A 16,028-nucleotide genomic window follows, 5' to 3' on the forward strand; every position below is an offset into this window, starting at 1 on the left:
TGCTGTCCAAAGTGACCAACAAGTCTTCAGTCTGTTTTGCCCCTTGATTCGGATACTTAATTGGCCTTCACCCACTTCATAGACAAGGAAATGTCCCAAATTCAATGGCTGGCTAGTCTTCCACCTAAATTTAGCTGAAATTCGCCTTTAACCCTGAAAAATCCAAGTCTTGGAGCTTCCAATATTTGTTACGCTTCTGGAGGCTATTGCTAAACCCTAATTTTTGTTGTAAATTACGGTTTACAGCAGAGAAATTTACAATTTCTCAGCCTCCAAGGATCCAAATGCTAAGATCTTTGGAGCAAGGCTGTGAAATGGTTGGGAGATGAGAGAGAAAGCTGTAGAGAGAGAAAATTCAGAGTTTTGTTGCGAATAATGATTGAAAATTAGTCAAATGCAGCTGTTGCCTTGCCACAATAACATTAAATGCTCTTGCCTACAACTGAGACATTCAAATCAGCTATCATCTTGTACCTGAATGCAATCATGCAGTTGTGGATGGTCCGAATCTGCAATCACCTCCTCAAAACTCACTTGTGACTGTCCATAATGGTTGAAAATAGGTTGGCCATGGTTGCTCATAGCTCTCCCATGTTTGCTATAGCAAGAATGATCTCGTTTTTCCTCTTTTTCAGTCTTTTACCAACCTGTATGGGAAAGTTTGCCAAGTAGCAGCCTTTCCAATGGTTTTTCTAACATTATCCATCATTAAATATTAATTTTCAGCCTTTAACTATTGAAAATTAATCTAATAATTATTTTGGTGCCCAGAAAAAAATTTTGACTGGCCAATAATTAAATTGGCTAGGCATCTTTCACTCCTGAGTCTCTCTGTGCCATCTTTGACCATTAGATCGGTTTTAGGTATCATTAAACGCCACATCTCTAGTGTAACCAAACTGACACTTATGGCCAAATGAATAACCTAGGCCAACAATTGACACCAGATACCACCATGTACCTGTGCAACATAACTTATAGCAACTTTTGCCTTTGACATCCCATGACTTTCTTGGGTCTTGGGCTCGTAAATTTACTCTAACTCCAGTTGCACCTCACATGTGTAACATTTACTTAATCATGTGATTAAAAATTAATCCACATGTTAAGTGAAGTTTCAAAAATACATGTCCTCATAGCACGCACTAAGCACATTGAGGTGTATCATCTTTCTCTTTAGAGGGGTATCCTATCCTTCGGCCTAAGAGGAGATCCTCTCTCAAGATCCTATGGTTCTTCACACACCTTGTTGACAATCTTTGGGGTGCTTGATATCTCTATGCTACATCACCCATTTCCTAATCTATTTACTCATCCTCTTTTTACCATTCACGCCCAAGATCTACAGGTTCTTCCTAGTTCGAGCTATGGATGTTTCAACCATGGCTTGGTGGCTAGGCCTACACATACCTTCCAGCATGGAGTAACGGAGCTCCTTGGGTTACCTTACATGTTTTTCACCACATGTTACCTTGTAGGTGGAACACTGGACTCCCCGGGTTGATCTACTTCTCCCTCGCACTCCTCCTTTTTGCTCCTTTTTGGGCTTGAGAGGGGGTGTTGGGAAACCAAGTCATTTAGCACATTTCCCCTACTTCATTTCTATTTTGGTTTATGTTTACAGCCCCAAATGGCTTCATTTGGATCATCATTTAGTATTGGGACCTCCCAAGAGACTTCAATGGACACTGCTCGAGAGAGTTGGGGTTCCACTCCAGACAATTTGTGCCTATAAATATGGCACTGGCTTCCCTCATTCTTCATCCCACACATTCATTCCTTCTGACACTCTTATCACTCTCTTCGATATTCTTCTCTCCTTTCTCCATCCTCTCCACTGCCATTCACACCCCGCGAGGAGGACATTACAGTTCATGGTTTTCGCATCGATCTCCAACCGGCATTTTGCAGTGTACATCATTTGGTGTCAGCCCTCCTTACTTGACATCATCATCAGGCTTGTGTTTGCAGCAAAATCAGGCTGTTTATAAGTAGGTTACTAGACCTACATTAGATACCTGCGTTTTTGAGTTTTCTTCACTTTTGAAGGGCTGCCCAGCTGTTGCCTATTTGCAACCACTTACACAGAGAGATCTTCATTAGATATTCTTGCGTTTTCTTCTCCAGCTGGCTGCCCAGCAGTCGCCTTGATAGCAGCCGTCATCTCGGAGAGATTTCAGCATATCCTTAGTCTTTGACAGCTCAAGGACGGTGTGTGACTCCTTTTATGGATGTTTCTGTCCTTTCCTTCACCCTTCAGCATTTACCTTCGATATCCTATTGCCGGAGGATTGTGTTTCGGTCCTTTCATTGTGCAAATTCCTTGTAGGTGATGCTCCTTGATTCAAATAGAACAATGCAGTTATCTTCAGAGCATTGGGTCCATTGTATCAGCTTGATTCACTTAGCATGATTTAGTAATTCATCGTTCATCTTCGTTGTTTGTTTGTTTTTTTTTTTTGAGTTTCTCTTCTCTCTCTGTGTTTGCCATACATAGTGTGTTTCTCCCCGTAGACCCTACTATCTCTCTTTTTTGCTTGCACAGTAGTCATATTTTGACATTGGGGACCCCATGCATTAGATGGTGTGGACTGGGTGATATATGGGACATCAGCTCTTTAGGCCTGACATGCTGTTGGTCCCAGGCTGGGGAGTTTGCCTATACTTGGCTCTATGGTGGAGTTGCATATTATATTTCAAATGGCTAGGCCCTGTTACAATTATTGACCTATCCAAACATTACCTTCTTAATCAGACCAAGTATCTGTATTACTAAGAAATGAGAGTTTCCACCAGATTAGTTTGAGTGTGAAGTATGGAATCTAACCATAATAGCTGAATTGAATTTAAGGAAAGTGAAAATATAGGAAACTTATGCCATATTAATAAACACATAGAAACATCCATTATGTACTACAGAGCTATGCATGTGCCTTTGTCTGTTTGTTTTATTTGTTGGGTCCAAATTTAATGCATGGTTATTAGGTTGATTGTTTATAAAGAACAGCCTTTTAAAGCCTTTGTGTATTGGATGCAGCTTGGAAAAGTTTGAAGAAGTGCTTTCAGCAGTATGCAATAACTTGGATCTGCTACTTGAACTCGATGACACAAATTTGGAAGAAGCATTTTCTCATGGCCGTCACTTTGGAATTCAAATTGGAAATTTTGGAGCATTTGGAGCTTTGCAGCTCATCACAATCCTTATTTGCACGATTGAAAATGTTGAGTGGGGTTTGAAGGCTAATATCTCAAGATATGCTGATGCTTCACTGAAAGAGGCCTTGTTTTGGTATGCATTAATAGCCTTTTTAGAGGTTGTAAACCGACTTTTGCACCGTTGTGGGGAGGCTATAGATGCATCCAATTGGTTTTTACTACCAGCTATGCTGGTGGTTTTGGAATGGTTGGCATGTAAGCCTGAGATAATGCAGCTGGCAAATGCTTATGGTGATCAGCTGAATTTGCTTTCTTCCTTCTGGAAGCAATGTGCTGGTCTTTTGAACAGGTTTGAGTACCAAAATGTAATAAAAGGACTACAGACATCTTCACTTGAGGACTGCAAAGCTGGTTTGTGTCTTTGGGAAGACTATGAATTGGAGGGGTTTTCACCTTTGGCAGCAGCACATGCTGCTCTGGACTTCTCCAAACGGTCTTTTGTTAACACTTCAGATATGGAGAGAGAGAAGCATGTTCGTTTGTACAGACTTTTAGCTGCTGGAAAAGCTATTGTCAATGTTCTGGACGGAAGTGGTACTGGTATTGTGCTGATTGAAGGATCGTGGAAGTTCCATCTCGCAGGTGAGATGGAGGTCAAAAAGTCTGCTTGTGAAGAGTTTTATGGTACTATAGACACATCTGATATGAAGTCATGCAATTTGAGCCAAAATTTAATGTCGAACAAAAGAGAAGTTTCAGAAAAAACTTTAATATCCAATACCAGAGACGTTCCAGGAAAGATTTTTCCCATGCTTGCTTCTGGAGATTATGATGATGATGATGAGTTGATAGTGTTCAAGCCTGTTGCCAAAGATCAGCCCATTACTGCTGGGTGCAGGCCTGATGAATGTGAGGCTCTTAATCAAGAGCCAATGGCAATTAGCTCAATTTCAAGCAAGAAAGAGAATTCACCTGCTACAAGCCCTTATAGCTCTGTGTTTGAAGCTAGCAGTGAACTTGGCCTTACATCTGCAACTGTTCCATTAGAAAGGGTAACCCTGCATGCTGCAGCATCGCTCTTCAATAACTCAAAAGCATGTTCTTTACCTAGCAGTGGGCCCCTCTTGGTTGATGATCGGTTAAGGAATATGCCTAGCTCTATTGCAGACACATCACCTACAAGATCTGTAGGAGTGATTGGAGAGCCGAAGCAGCAGCAAAGTTGCTCACTCAAGTGGCCTAGCGAGAGCCCAAATAAAGTTGTGGAAAATATGTTTGGTCCAGCTTCATCTCCTCCCTCTGAAGCCTGCCTTGTAGCAAATAGGTCTGGTGCTGGATATCCAGGGTTCTCTCTTCCCTCAGAAACAAGCCTCTTTTCTCATGGAGATGTAACAATCCTTCCTATGAGCATGCGCCTTAAAGGGTCATATCCTTATGCTTCTGCAGGAATGCAGCCACCTCCTGGTTTTCATACTCGACCAAAACAGCTTTTAGCAGATGGTTTAGAGTATCCTAAGCTGGCTTCCAATGAAATGAAATGTCAGCAGGCAAAATATCAGTATAAACCCTCAGCTAATATAAAGCAGCCATACAGGCATGAAACACGTCAAAATTTTCCCTCAGGTTATGGTGCTGATTTTAGTCTTTGGTCTAGTGGTATCAGCCAACCAGCAAGAGGAGCAGATCTGTTCCATCCTTCTCAGGTTGATATCCAAGAACAAGGCTCTACGCAATTTTTACGAAGTGTGAACGACAAAGATGCTTGGTCCTTGTTTGGAGCATCAGGTTATTACCGTTGGAGTCCAACAATCTTTTCATAGATGCAAAATTGCAGTGCTTCTTACAGGATACAAGTCATGGATGGAGCTTGTCTGTTCATGAGGCATAGCAACAATACTATCAAATACAGAAATCTAGGTATGTTAAAGTAGGGGATCTTTGACCTTTGACCTTCTGGCCGTACTTGAAAGCAGTAGTGATTATTGTGTGTGTTTTTTCAATAGGTCTCTTATGGACATACCAAAAGCTTTACCCTGAGGGAGGGAGGGTGTAACCTTTCCATGATGTTGGCAAGAGGAGATAGAGCTGGAGCTGGAACTTGAGATGGAGCCGAAGCCAGAGGAGCATGCATCCAAATTGTGATGAAACCTGCTCATTGTCTAACAAATCAGAAGGATAGCAGGAAGCACATGCATAACGTCAAAGGAGTCCATGGATTGAAGGATTGAGCGTGACTGCTTTTCAGATCTGGGTCGTTTTTTGTGACCTTGGTACCGAGCAGATTTGTTTGAAGAGTACGTTACTATGTGGGGTAGTGTGGGTCCCACACACAAACAAGCAGGCAAGCTCCTAGCAACCATAAAGTACTCTCTCTCTCTCTCTCTCTCTGTGGTGTGCATGTGCAATCATGGGTGTGACACCCTTCTCTTTCAAAGGGTGTAGATGTGTTTTGTTTTGTTTTAAGTATGTGTTTTGAAATTCTTGAGGTGTCTAGGTATGCATGGTGGCTCACTTTTGTTGACATTTGGGTCTGTGATGAGCAGTCATACCATCATCAGTTAGAGATGCCTGGGAGAAGCCAATTATGCACATCCACACAGGCACAAGCTCCATTCTTGTCAATATTGCTGACTCTTGGACTTCCAGAATGCAAACGGCTGCATGTGCTGTGGAAGAATTGCTTGAAGAAAGGTGGTGTCTGATGCTCAGCTGATGGTGTGATGGAAGGGATCACTGAAAGGATGCGGTTCTCTTTTACAAAAGTAGAAAATAATACTTTGGAAGTTTTGTTTTCAAGTGTTGTAGTGTAATATCTTGAATCCTCCAGGCAGGTTGATGCCATTCTAACATTTTCAGCTTCATAGTTTAGCTTTCAAATGGTACATAGACTAGTGGATGGCTGCTTATTGCTTACATTTAAAAAGAAGCTTGTTTTATCTAGACATTTTATGGAAGTTTGTGGGAATAGTTTCATATTGTTCTCAATCATATTCATCGGTGGTTGGTTTTTATTGCGTGGTTGGTTGTCGTATGGTCCATTGTGCTTTAGTGAGAGCTGCTTTGAATGTCCCGAAAACTCAGGTTTACTCTTGTATGTGCTAACCTGGGTTTAAAACATACTTTGGAAATTGATTTACTATTGTCCATGGGGGTTATTTAAGTGTGAATTTTTTTGTTTTGTACCACACTGCATTATGAAAGCGGTCATATAGGTGATTGGTTGTACTGATTTTTTAAACGAAGTTTTTTTGGCAGACATTTTAGTCAAAATGAATGATTTTAACAATGGTGCAGTGACAGTACAAGAATCATCTTGAATGTTCAAGGTGTTCTGCATCCCATGTTCAAACGATAGAAAGTAAAGCTGTCTTTCTTTATCATTGTAGTTCAAGCATGGTCAATGTGTTGTAGAAACAAGTTTGACAGTCCTTAAGAGTCTATTGAAGGTAAGATGTTTCTCTGGGTCGGTGCATGTGATTGTCTCCAACTAAATAAGTCATATGCGACTTCACTTTATTTGAAGTTTCTCTATCACTTCTTGTTTTGGGAATCTGCTGCACAAAACCGAGACCCAATAGGCTTAAATTGCTTCCTCATGATCCCAAAACGTGTATCCATCAACCATGCCAATGTTGAGGTCTTGGATACATTTCAAGGCTGTACTTGGGAACTGAAATCTGGTTGGCTGCACTAGAGATAGTTGTAGTGTAGAGGTGGAGTGCATATCTGTAAAGTGTGCATGGCAAGGGGTGGCACTCGACTAGTAGACTGTTTGACTTGGTCATGCCCTCAGAATTTAACTATTGTTTGCCATGAGATGCCTGGTTGTGGGTATTGATCATTTTGACCTTTCACATCTGTCTTGGCCCCATCCAACTGGGCTACTGCTTGTTAGTAGACTTTTAGCTATTTTGGTCATTATATATTATCATTGCATCATCCCCCTAAATTGTGATGAGCATATTTAAATTCATCTATTTTCGATCTTTATGTTATCTTTGTATCATCCCCCTAAATTGTTGATGAGCATTTTTCACTTGTGCAGAATACTAGGTAGCTTGTGCTGAAGTTGTGGCACAGAAATACAATAGGTTGCTTAAAAGAACGATTTGGATGCCCTAATTGTTACTTGAGGAATGGAAGCATGCAACACATGTTTAGGTATCCATAGTCTTATGCTTAGGTATTCCTAGTCTTGTTGAGTGACCATATGCCATTTTTATTATCTTTTGGACTGTGGATAGAATAGTGTACACTGTATAATCTCTCTACTCGGTGAGGTTTAGGCATTGACTAAAGAGTGTCTTGTGATTCCACAATCAATAGGACTTGGTGGGTTTAGGAAACTTTTTTCCTATGAGGGTATTGAAATGGAAGCATGCGGTATTTCTTTGAGCAAGCATGTTTTTGTTATGAGAGGGGATCAATGATTGTGACCTATGGGTATACTTACGACTTATTTTTTTCATTATGCTTAGTGGTCATTAACATGATTGCTAGATGTACTTTTGTAGTATTGTTTCATGGAATGTTGTTTTAAGTTCAAGAGAGTATAAAAAACAATCATCTCCTTACTTTGAAACCCTTCATCACTTGCAACAAAGGATTGTGATTTGCCTTTGAGTTTGGAGTAAACTTCAATGTTTTTGAGCCACAATAATTTTGTAGAGTAACCTTGTAATTGTTCATGATTTCATTTAAACCTCACAAGCTTACTAGGTTTTATCTCCACAAAGTGCTTATTCTAAACGGTTACAAGCTTTTTCTAAAACTTGTTAAATTATATGGCTTGATTGTTTTCAAATTTGTGAAGTTCAGGTGCCACTTGTTGAAATTGCAAAAAAGATAAAGTTGAAGTGAAGAAATTTTCACTCAATGATCTTTAGGAAAAGGCTTGCTTGCTATTGACATATTTATCATGCATACAAATTACTAATGCCAATCAAGGACCACATCAATGTCTAAATTGTTCAAAAGCCAAACTATTGTATTAAGGAAGAGATGTAATCATGAGATATTGACATGGCACAAAGGCATTTGATTTTTTCTCCTTTGAAAGAAAATGAACGAGTTAATAGCAATGCTTTTGCTCAAGCATGTGGAGCCTTGAGCAAGTAATGAACCATGAAATAAATTTATATTGATATAATTTGGTCATCATGAGAGAAAGAAAGAAAGAAAGAAAGTTATATTAACGTCTTCTAAAGACCAAAACTGGCCTATGAGACAAACTGTGATACAACTGATGAGGTCCAGCTATCCAAAATAAAAGTGTTGAATAAAAAGCTAAAAACTAGAAACTGAAAATACGGTGCTGTGACTGTGATAAGTGTCGTGTATGTGTATGTGCGTATGTAGCTCTGGTACTCTAGATAATGGCTACAAAAGGAGAACAAATGTCGGCTATGATAGGGGAACAACTGTCGGCTGTGATAAAGTGGTGCAATGTGTATATGTAACAGATACAGGGAGATATACTATCCTGGGATATAGTAGCAGTCGTCGAAGTCGCTAATAGCAGGTGATCCCTCCTGGATGCAGGATGTGGTACATCGGCGGTGGAGAAAGAGCAAACTTGAGGTCTGAGATCTAGTGTGTCGAGTGTCGTCGGATCTCAGTCTGTTGTCGATGTAGATCAAGAATCCTTCGGATCTCCTGTCGGTGTGGCTGTGGGATTCGAAACCCACGGATTCTCGTGCGGCATCGGGTACGCTAGTCCTCAGCCTGCTGTAGTGTGAGCCTGGAGGTCTGGCTGGAGGCTGGTACAATAGCTTTCACTCTGTCTGTCTGAAAGAACTGTGTAATAGTCGTCTGGGTGGGCCCCTCTCTGACTGGGATCCGCTGTGTGCTCCGCTCTCTGATGTGCCATGCCTCTCCTAGAAAACGGCCAAATGATCTCTGATCCATATCAGTCATACATCCCTGAAGTGAGCTGCTCAATGTGTATCTAGATCTCAACTCTGAGTATGCCGGGCATCTCGGAATCTCTATGAATCCCTGCTCTGATATGCTCAAGAACCGTGTATAATAATGTGCCATCTTCGATGGCAGTGGCTGTGCAGGGCTGACCCATGTCCTCTGTATATAAATATGCAATCTCCTGTCTGATGACTCTGTTCCTCTTAGAGAGAGAGAGGGTGTAAGTGGGAGCCTGAGTATCATATAGAAGAGGTGGGAGTCTATCAATGTCCAGCCCATGTCTGTCAAACCAAGCTCTAGTCTGTGCATACCGGTTTAGGGTTTAGGGTTCACAGAGAGAGAGAGAGAGAGAGGGTTGCTATAAGTGATAGTCTCTTGACCATAAGCTAATAGAGGAAATTGATTTCATATGGTTGAGGAAAGGCTACTCATGTGGATGTTCGTTAAATTCATTCCCTTGGTCAATCAATTTGTCACATTCTTTTATATGCACGGTGTGCAAGAAAATTATAAAACCAAATTTTGTTAGTTGACATAAGGATTGTAATCTCGAGACCATTGATTTTGTTTGGAGGTCAAAAAGGAGAGGTACCTATTGGATAGTGGTGGTGTACCATCCTTTGAGCTAGAGGCAATCATTGTCATTGACCAAATGTATCACATTACATATTATGGCATTCTACATGATATGGTGCCCATATATTTCTCTAGATATATAATTAATGTGTATCTCTGAACACGAAGTTCAGCTTTAGATGGTCCTCATGCTTAAAAGACTAAGAGTCTTCACCTTGGAAGCTTAGGCCTCTGCCTACAAACTCCCCTAGCCAATGTGGAGTTCTTGAGAGTTCTTATGCAAGGTCAATGATTGAGATGAGTTTCAACCTGACATCCAATCAAAAGCACTACTGTGAAACCCTTATTAACATCGAGGGATCTTAAAAAACCAAGTTGACAAAAATTCTCAAATATAACTTAAGACCACGTCACGCTACTCAATTGCAATCTAAGCCTAAATCATCTAAGTATTGGTCTCCAAGAGCACACCACCCAAAGTCTTGGATGCCTTGATACTTAACCCTTGTGACTTCTTCTCAAACCTAAGGTCTAATATCCTACACGAGGAAAACATGCACACAATTCCCTATGATCATCTCAAAGCAACTCTTACATATAACCCAACAAACAAGTATAGGGTCTTCTTTGCACACGTAATGGCCCCCCCTTATGTCATAGAACACTAGCATGAAAAAATAAGAATATTTAATTATTAGAATTACAAGTCCTCTTCCACATGCAATACAAAATTAGAGAAAACAAGCATTTATCTCAATCAACACTAGTTGAGATTGATAGATAGGATGTGGTCCATCCATATAGGCAACATGTATCCATGCTAGGCTTTCGACTAGAGGTTCTCTACTCTATGTTTAAATCTTAGCCCACAACTCCATCAAGTTTCCATGTCTTGACAATGATCTCTCATGCACAGAGGAGGATATATAATATTTGTGACATATCTTGAGTGCACACAAGCATCAATATTGCAATGTACCAAATAGTGAATCAAATATGGTAAACATGTGATCCATAGCTCTAATGAAGTCCCTAAATGGCCATTCTACTAGGCCTTTGTATTTAAAATCTACATTTCGTTTGGTTAATGATATGATTTTTAAAGTTCCTTAAGCATCGATGCTTCCTAACAAATACATTGTGTGCCCAATAATAATTCTTTTGAGGTAAATGCAATGGGATTTCATTAGCTTTGCTATTAGGCACTCATATGCACACACGAAAAATGCATGGCATCAAAAGATATGTGTCTAGTGTGTTCTATTTCTTACATAGTATGCAAAGAGGCTCATTATGAAATTGAGGCCTTATTGCACTCTCCTCACCTCTTTGTGGGAAAAGTAAGCTCCATACCTTTTCTCGTTGATTGAAAAAGTTAGGCTCAACTTATTTTTTTCTCTAAATGGAAAATTGAAGCTCTATTTACCTTGCACCTCATGATATTTGGTGTGATGTACACTTTACAACCTTGATATTCAAAAATTTCCCCCCTATTTGAGTGAGTGAGTGTGTGTGTAAGAATGTGCGAAATAGTTGGATTCATGCTAGTGAGTGCTCAAATATGGTGCATTTGTGTGTTTTGACCCATATGTTTGGCTATGGATGAATTTTAGAAGGAAGATGATCCCAATGTAATGCTCAAATCAAAATGTTTGTATAAGTACTTAGTGACTTAATCCCAAAAGAGTGTTCAACATAACAATTAATTTATTCACTTGAATTGAAGACTCTTCTTGCTAGTGGTGAGTTGCCATACTTCACTTCTACATTCTCTAACACTTATCTTCTTGAACAAGTGAGATGTTATTATCAAAATTTGTTTACAAAAATTCCTAAGAAATTGAAGGACTTTCTAGATAACATGCACTTGTTGTATTTGAAGTTTCTTAGAGGCCTCACTTTAGTCTACTTGTACACACAGTGGATTTAGGGGCACTTTCACAAATAGGGAGTTGATTGCTAATATTACCACATGGTAAATTTGGACTACAAGTTGTCGCCATGCTCTAGATCTCTAAGAAGTTTCTATTGCATACACCATCAAGGATTTGGATAGAGATTATCCATACTCTTCAAGGGAGATGGGAGAGGCTCTAGGGTGATTTTGAGAGGATGAGGAGCAGGAGGGATGCTTTCTTGCTAGGATTAGATTGAGGCATCACCATTCACCTAGCCCCTCATTAGGTTTGGTATAATAGTCCATCGGACTTGTTTACAAAACCATTATATCTATGGGGTTGAGCTAGCCTTTACACAAATCTTTGTACCTTGTATTTAGGATAATGAGTTGGTATCAATCTGACAAAAATCTTAGCACAAAACTCATTGCTTTAGGTCATGGTGGTTGCTATAGTGAAAGTATTTCATTTACACTTTTCAAGTTAATATCTTCAAAAGAAGAAAACATTATTATGTTCCTTTTCTTTAAAGACATGAAACCATGAGAGAGCAAGCAAGCTTATGTACATCATGACACCATCGTTTGTCTCTTGCTGTAACACATATGGTAACATCTTAGTCTTGGTCTTGCATGATGGACATGTTGGCTTTGACATTTTCCTTCAATCATTTTTGCATATAGTTAATGTGTTTATGCATATGCTATTTTTTTGGTATACTTGTTTAGGATTAGTAATACGTATATTGACCCAATTTTTCAATAACATGTTTTTAAAAAAATATTGAATACTAAAGTGCCTTATGTATGTAAGGTCAAGGTTCTCAAAAAGCCTTAAGCTAGGATAATTAAAAAATGCATAGATAGGTGCAAGTGGTTTGATTGGCTAAGTGATTGTTATTAGAGGGTAAAATCTTGGTATTGGTCTTGTAAATGCGTGTTTACACATGTTATTTTTTTAATGTACTTGTTTACAATTAATAATGTGTACTAGGGGGTTTGTGCCTAGCTTCTCCTCCTTGCGCTTCATGTCAATGTTCTCTCGGTGCTTTGCATGGAAGACTTCAAGCCAACCAAGTCCCATTAGGGCTTGCAACACTTCCATGAGAGGTAGCTGTGGAAGCACTAGTGATAGAACCATTGGGCCCACAAGTGTGGATAAGAGCGCTATGTGTGGTTCTAGTTGTGCTCCTAGCAAGGCTCTTGAGAGACCTTCCAATTTATGGATGAATCATGCTTTTGAGTAGATGCTATTTTTTTTAGTAAAAGCATGGTTCCTATGGCTAAGCAATTGTAGAGTGGACAAAGGCAAGTAAAGAAATCTCATATGAAGAAGATGCAGAATATTGAAGGTCCACTTGTGCTCGATAAAAGTCATAAGGATGTGAGGCTAGTTGGCCATAATAATAGGTCCGCATTGAGTCCATTAGACTAAAGTGGCAAATTGAGGAAATGTAAGAGTATAAAAAGTAATATAAGATGGGTTTGGAGACCCAAAATTTCTAAACGTGTGGTTGGTGTGCAGATGAAAGGCCAAGCATTCCATGTGGACATGCTTTGATGGATTTCCAAGTGGATGTGATTGGAGGTCATATTGATACATTTGACAATATGCACCGCCCTAAGATGCATCTAGGTGATGGGCCTAGGCTTGAAGCTCCACCTAGCTTGGGTCGTATCATTGACATAGGTGATGATCCAATTAGGGAAGGGTTGAATGATTGTAAATCTATGATTCTCCCTACGTGGGGAGTTTTTGGAAAGTTGGAACGATCGATTTGTTTGAACAATAACTAAGGAGATGAGATATATAAGCCCAAGGAGGTCACTCATTCAGCTCATAGTACCCAAGGAGGGATGGGCCCTATTGCTGAGATATCAATAGAAAGGCTTGGGCTAGAGGATCTACAAAAGCCCAAGATCAAGCCTTGAGCTGTGTGGCATAAGAGTTGGGGCTAGTCCTTACATCTCAGGACATTTTTGGTTCGCCTTGGCTAGGGAGATAAAATGCAAGGTATACGCCAAGAAAACCATATATCTAGTTGATTGAAATGTTATATTTATTTTAGGTCAAGAGGGCCATATGTCTCTTTGGTGTAGGTACGCTTGATGGTTTTTTGTTTTAGTGATTGCATCATGTAGGTTGAAGATGTCACTGGAGGGAGCCTTGCTGCGAAGGAGCTTCTTGTGGCCATTCCAGGTGGTATCGTCGCCTTTCCGAGTTTTTCCCTTAAGCAGATAATGTTATATGTGCATGTAGGGGTTAATTTATTTTTGATTGTTGGGGATCGGTAATTAAGGGATGAAGTCCTAGGGTTTGGTTAGGATATTTGGGGGAGATTTGAGTGGTTTTCTGCCTCTTGTTAGGACATTGTCAGGCAACAAAACTTGTGCTAGAGGGTAGTCCTTGTGACCATGTCCTTCCTGCTTGCTAGGTAGTTGTCCCAGGAGTCCATGCTAGTGTGAGGCAGTTAGAGAAGTTTGCCAAAATATCAAAAGAATAGAAATTTTTGAATCTATCTAAAAATAATAATTACAGTAGTGTGTAAAAAGGGGTTCTAACCCCTCAATAAGAAAAGGAAAATGAAGAAAATTCATACAAGCAGTTGATTATCACCTTGCGAAGACTTGGTATGTCCCTAGGGATGAGTTAGTTGATGCCTTGTCTTTCTAGGGGTAGCAGCTAGCCAAAAGAAAAGAAAAGAGAAAGGAAGGTTGGAGCAAAAATAAAAGTGAGAGACAAAAAAGGATTAAGTGTCACCTCGTGAGAGCTTGGTAGGTTCTTAGGTACCAAGACAAGACTTGAGGCCGATGCCCTGCTCTCCTTGGGTCACTTTATGCTTAGCTCCCTCATTTTTGCACGCCCGAGTATGAAAACCCTAAACAAAAAATGTGTTACAAGAAAAATATGATGACCACACTATAGGAGTCCTCACCTAGTAGGAGGTCATGGTTCAATTAGGTAGGTAGTTCAGACCACCACTTGGATGACCTATTTGATAGGCTTTTAAGTTAGTCCATGTTTGAGCAGTTGGTTAGAGACTTGCTCTGGTTTTCTGTCAGATTATGCTCGGCCTATTCCTTGTGGATTTTCATGCCTTGATTTTGTCAGGGGGTAGGATGAGAGCTGTTCTTGTGCTTTGTTGATCATAATTCTTATGGTAGCTTGATGCTCTTTGTGGTTATGCATGTGCAGATCTGTTCATGGGGTTCGACGGGCTAGGTCACCATATCTCGTGGTCCCCAATGAGAGTAGGATTTAAAGACCGTTAAAATGTGGGAAAGATGCGGAGAAGAGTAAGTTTAAGGTGGGAATTAGACCTAGTTCAGAAGTAATAAAAACAGATTTGGTAATTTTTACAAGCTGCGGAAGACGAGATTTCAAAGCAGTTTCGAAGAGCATTTGCGAATTTTTCATAATTTTTCTAGACGCCGGATCAAGCTAAAGCAAGTGATTGGTAGTGTGGGACCCCGAGTTGGGGAGGCGGAAATTTTCGAAATTCGATTCGGAGGCCGGACAATGAAAATGCAGAGTCAGACACGGTCGAGGCCAAAAGGGGATTTTTTTTTTTGAATTAGTCATGCCTTTTGGTTGGGGGGGGGGGGGGGGTTTAAATTGGCGGAGTTTACAAATCGACGCCCCCTCCTTCACGTGGTTTTTGGAGAAGATGCCATGACAGGCCTGCAAAGAAGCCATGAAACTGATCAGGGCAATATCCTCCTTGCATTTTTTGCTCCCCATTGCCGCATTACGTTCATGCAATGGCTATTTGGTTGCTGAGATCAAAATTTAGTGTTTCTCTCTCCTCCTCTCTCCTCTAAGGGACTGATCACATGCAGAAAATCAAGAAGAGGATGCGATGAAGGATGCTTATCCAGCGTGGACCGGATTGCTCCTCCAAGATTGAAAGGAGGATGGCTGGCCCAACCATTTTATAAAAACATGCAACATGCAAATAAGCGGTATGCTCAATTTTTACAAAGAAAATTGCATTGTTTTGATGTTTGATGGCTTTAATGATGTGCACATGGAAATAAAATTTGTATAAATCATATTTGAAGTATGTTTGAGGATTTTACATGGAAAAATTAGAACCCGTAGTCATACATAGTTGTAATTAATAATTTAAATAGTAGCATGAAGAAATTCGGTGCTAGTCTCTAGCAATGCCGCACATACGATTAGTTGGAAAATCATTGAAGGTTTGTTTTTGCACTTCACCTAGCTAGTTTCTAATGATCAAATTATTTAGCACAATGGTCATCCATACTTGCATTGAGCATAACATGGTATCAAAGCTGGACGTATTGCAAATGCTTTCCAAACATTGACCTACGTGGAGTGTGTAAGGAAACTTGAGTTGTAGGGTAGATGAAGAATTTCTTGGGGCAAGCTTGGTAAGGAAAGGTCAAATCTCTTGGATCATTCGAAATATATGAGTGGAGATTTTTCATATGTCCTTTATGCTAAAGTAGTGCA

At 40.1% G+C, this 16,028-nt stretch overlaps 1 protein-coding gene across 3 annotated transcripts in view; it reads left to right on the forward strand.

Moving 5' to 3' along the window:
• Positions 1-6,286, forward strand: part of LOC148014711 (nonsense-mediated mRNA decay factor SMG7-like) — a 66,266-nt gene extending 59,980 nt beyond the window's left edge. For 2 of the 3 annotated variants that reach the window (XM_087666746.1, XM_087666748.1), the window contains 3 exons: positions 3,038-5,073; positions 5,160-5,497; positions 5,700-6,283. In XM_087666746.1, coding sequence (XP_087522872.1) covers positions 3,038-4,976 — 1,939 coding nt within the window. In that variant the 3' untranslated portion in view covers positions 4,977-5,073; positions 5,160-5,497; positions 5,700-6,283. Of the gene's footprint in view, positions 1-3,037; positions 5,074-5,159; positions 5,520-5,699 lie in introns of all 3 variants that reach the window. The other variant, XM_087666747.1, reaches the window with a different exon arrangement.
• The last annotated feature ends 9,742 nt before the right edge of the window (positions 6,287-16,028 follow it).

The sequence above is a fragment of the Lygodium microphyllum genome, chromosome 25 (assembly GCF_053477565.2).
Source record: "Lygodium microphyllum isolate KBCC chromosome 25, Lygodium_microphyllum_v1.1.10, whole genome shotgun sequence".
NCBI lineage: Eukaryota > Viridiplantae > Streptophyta > Polypodiopsida > Schizaeales > Lygodiaceae > Lygodium > Lygodium microphyllum.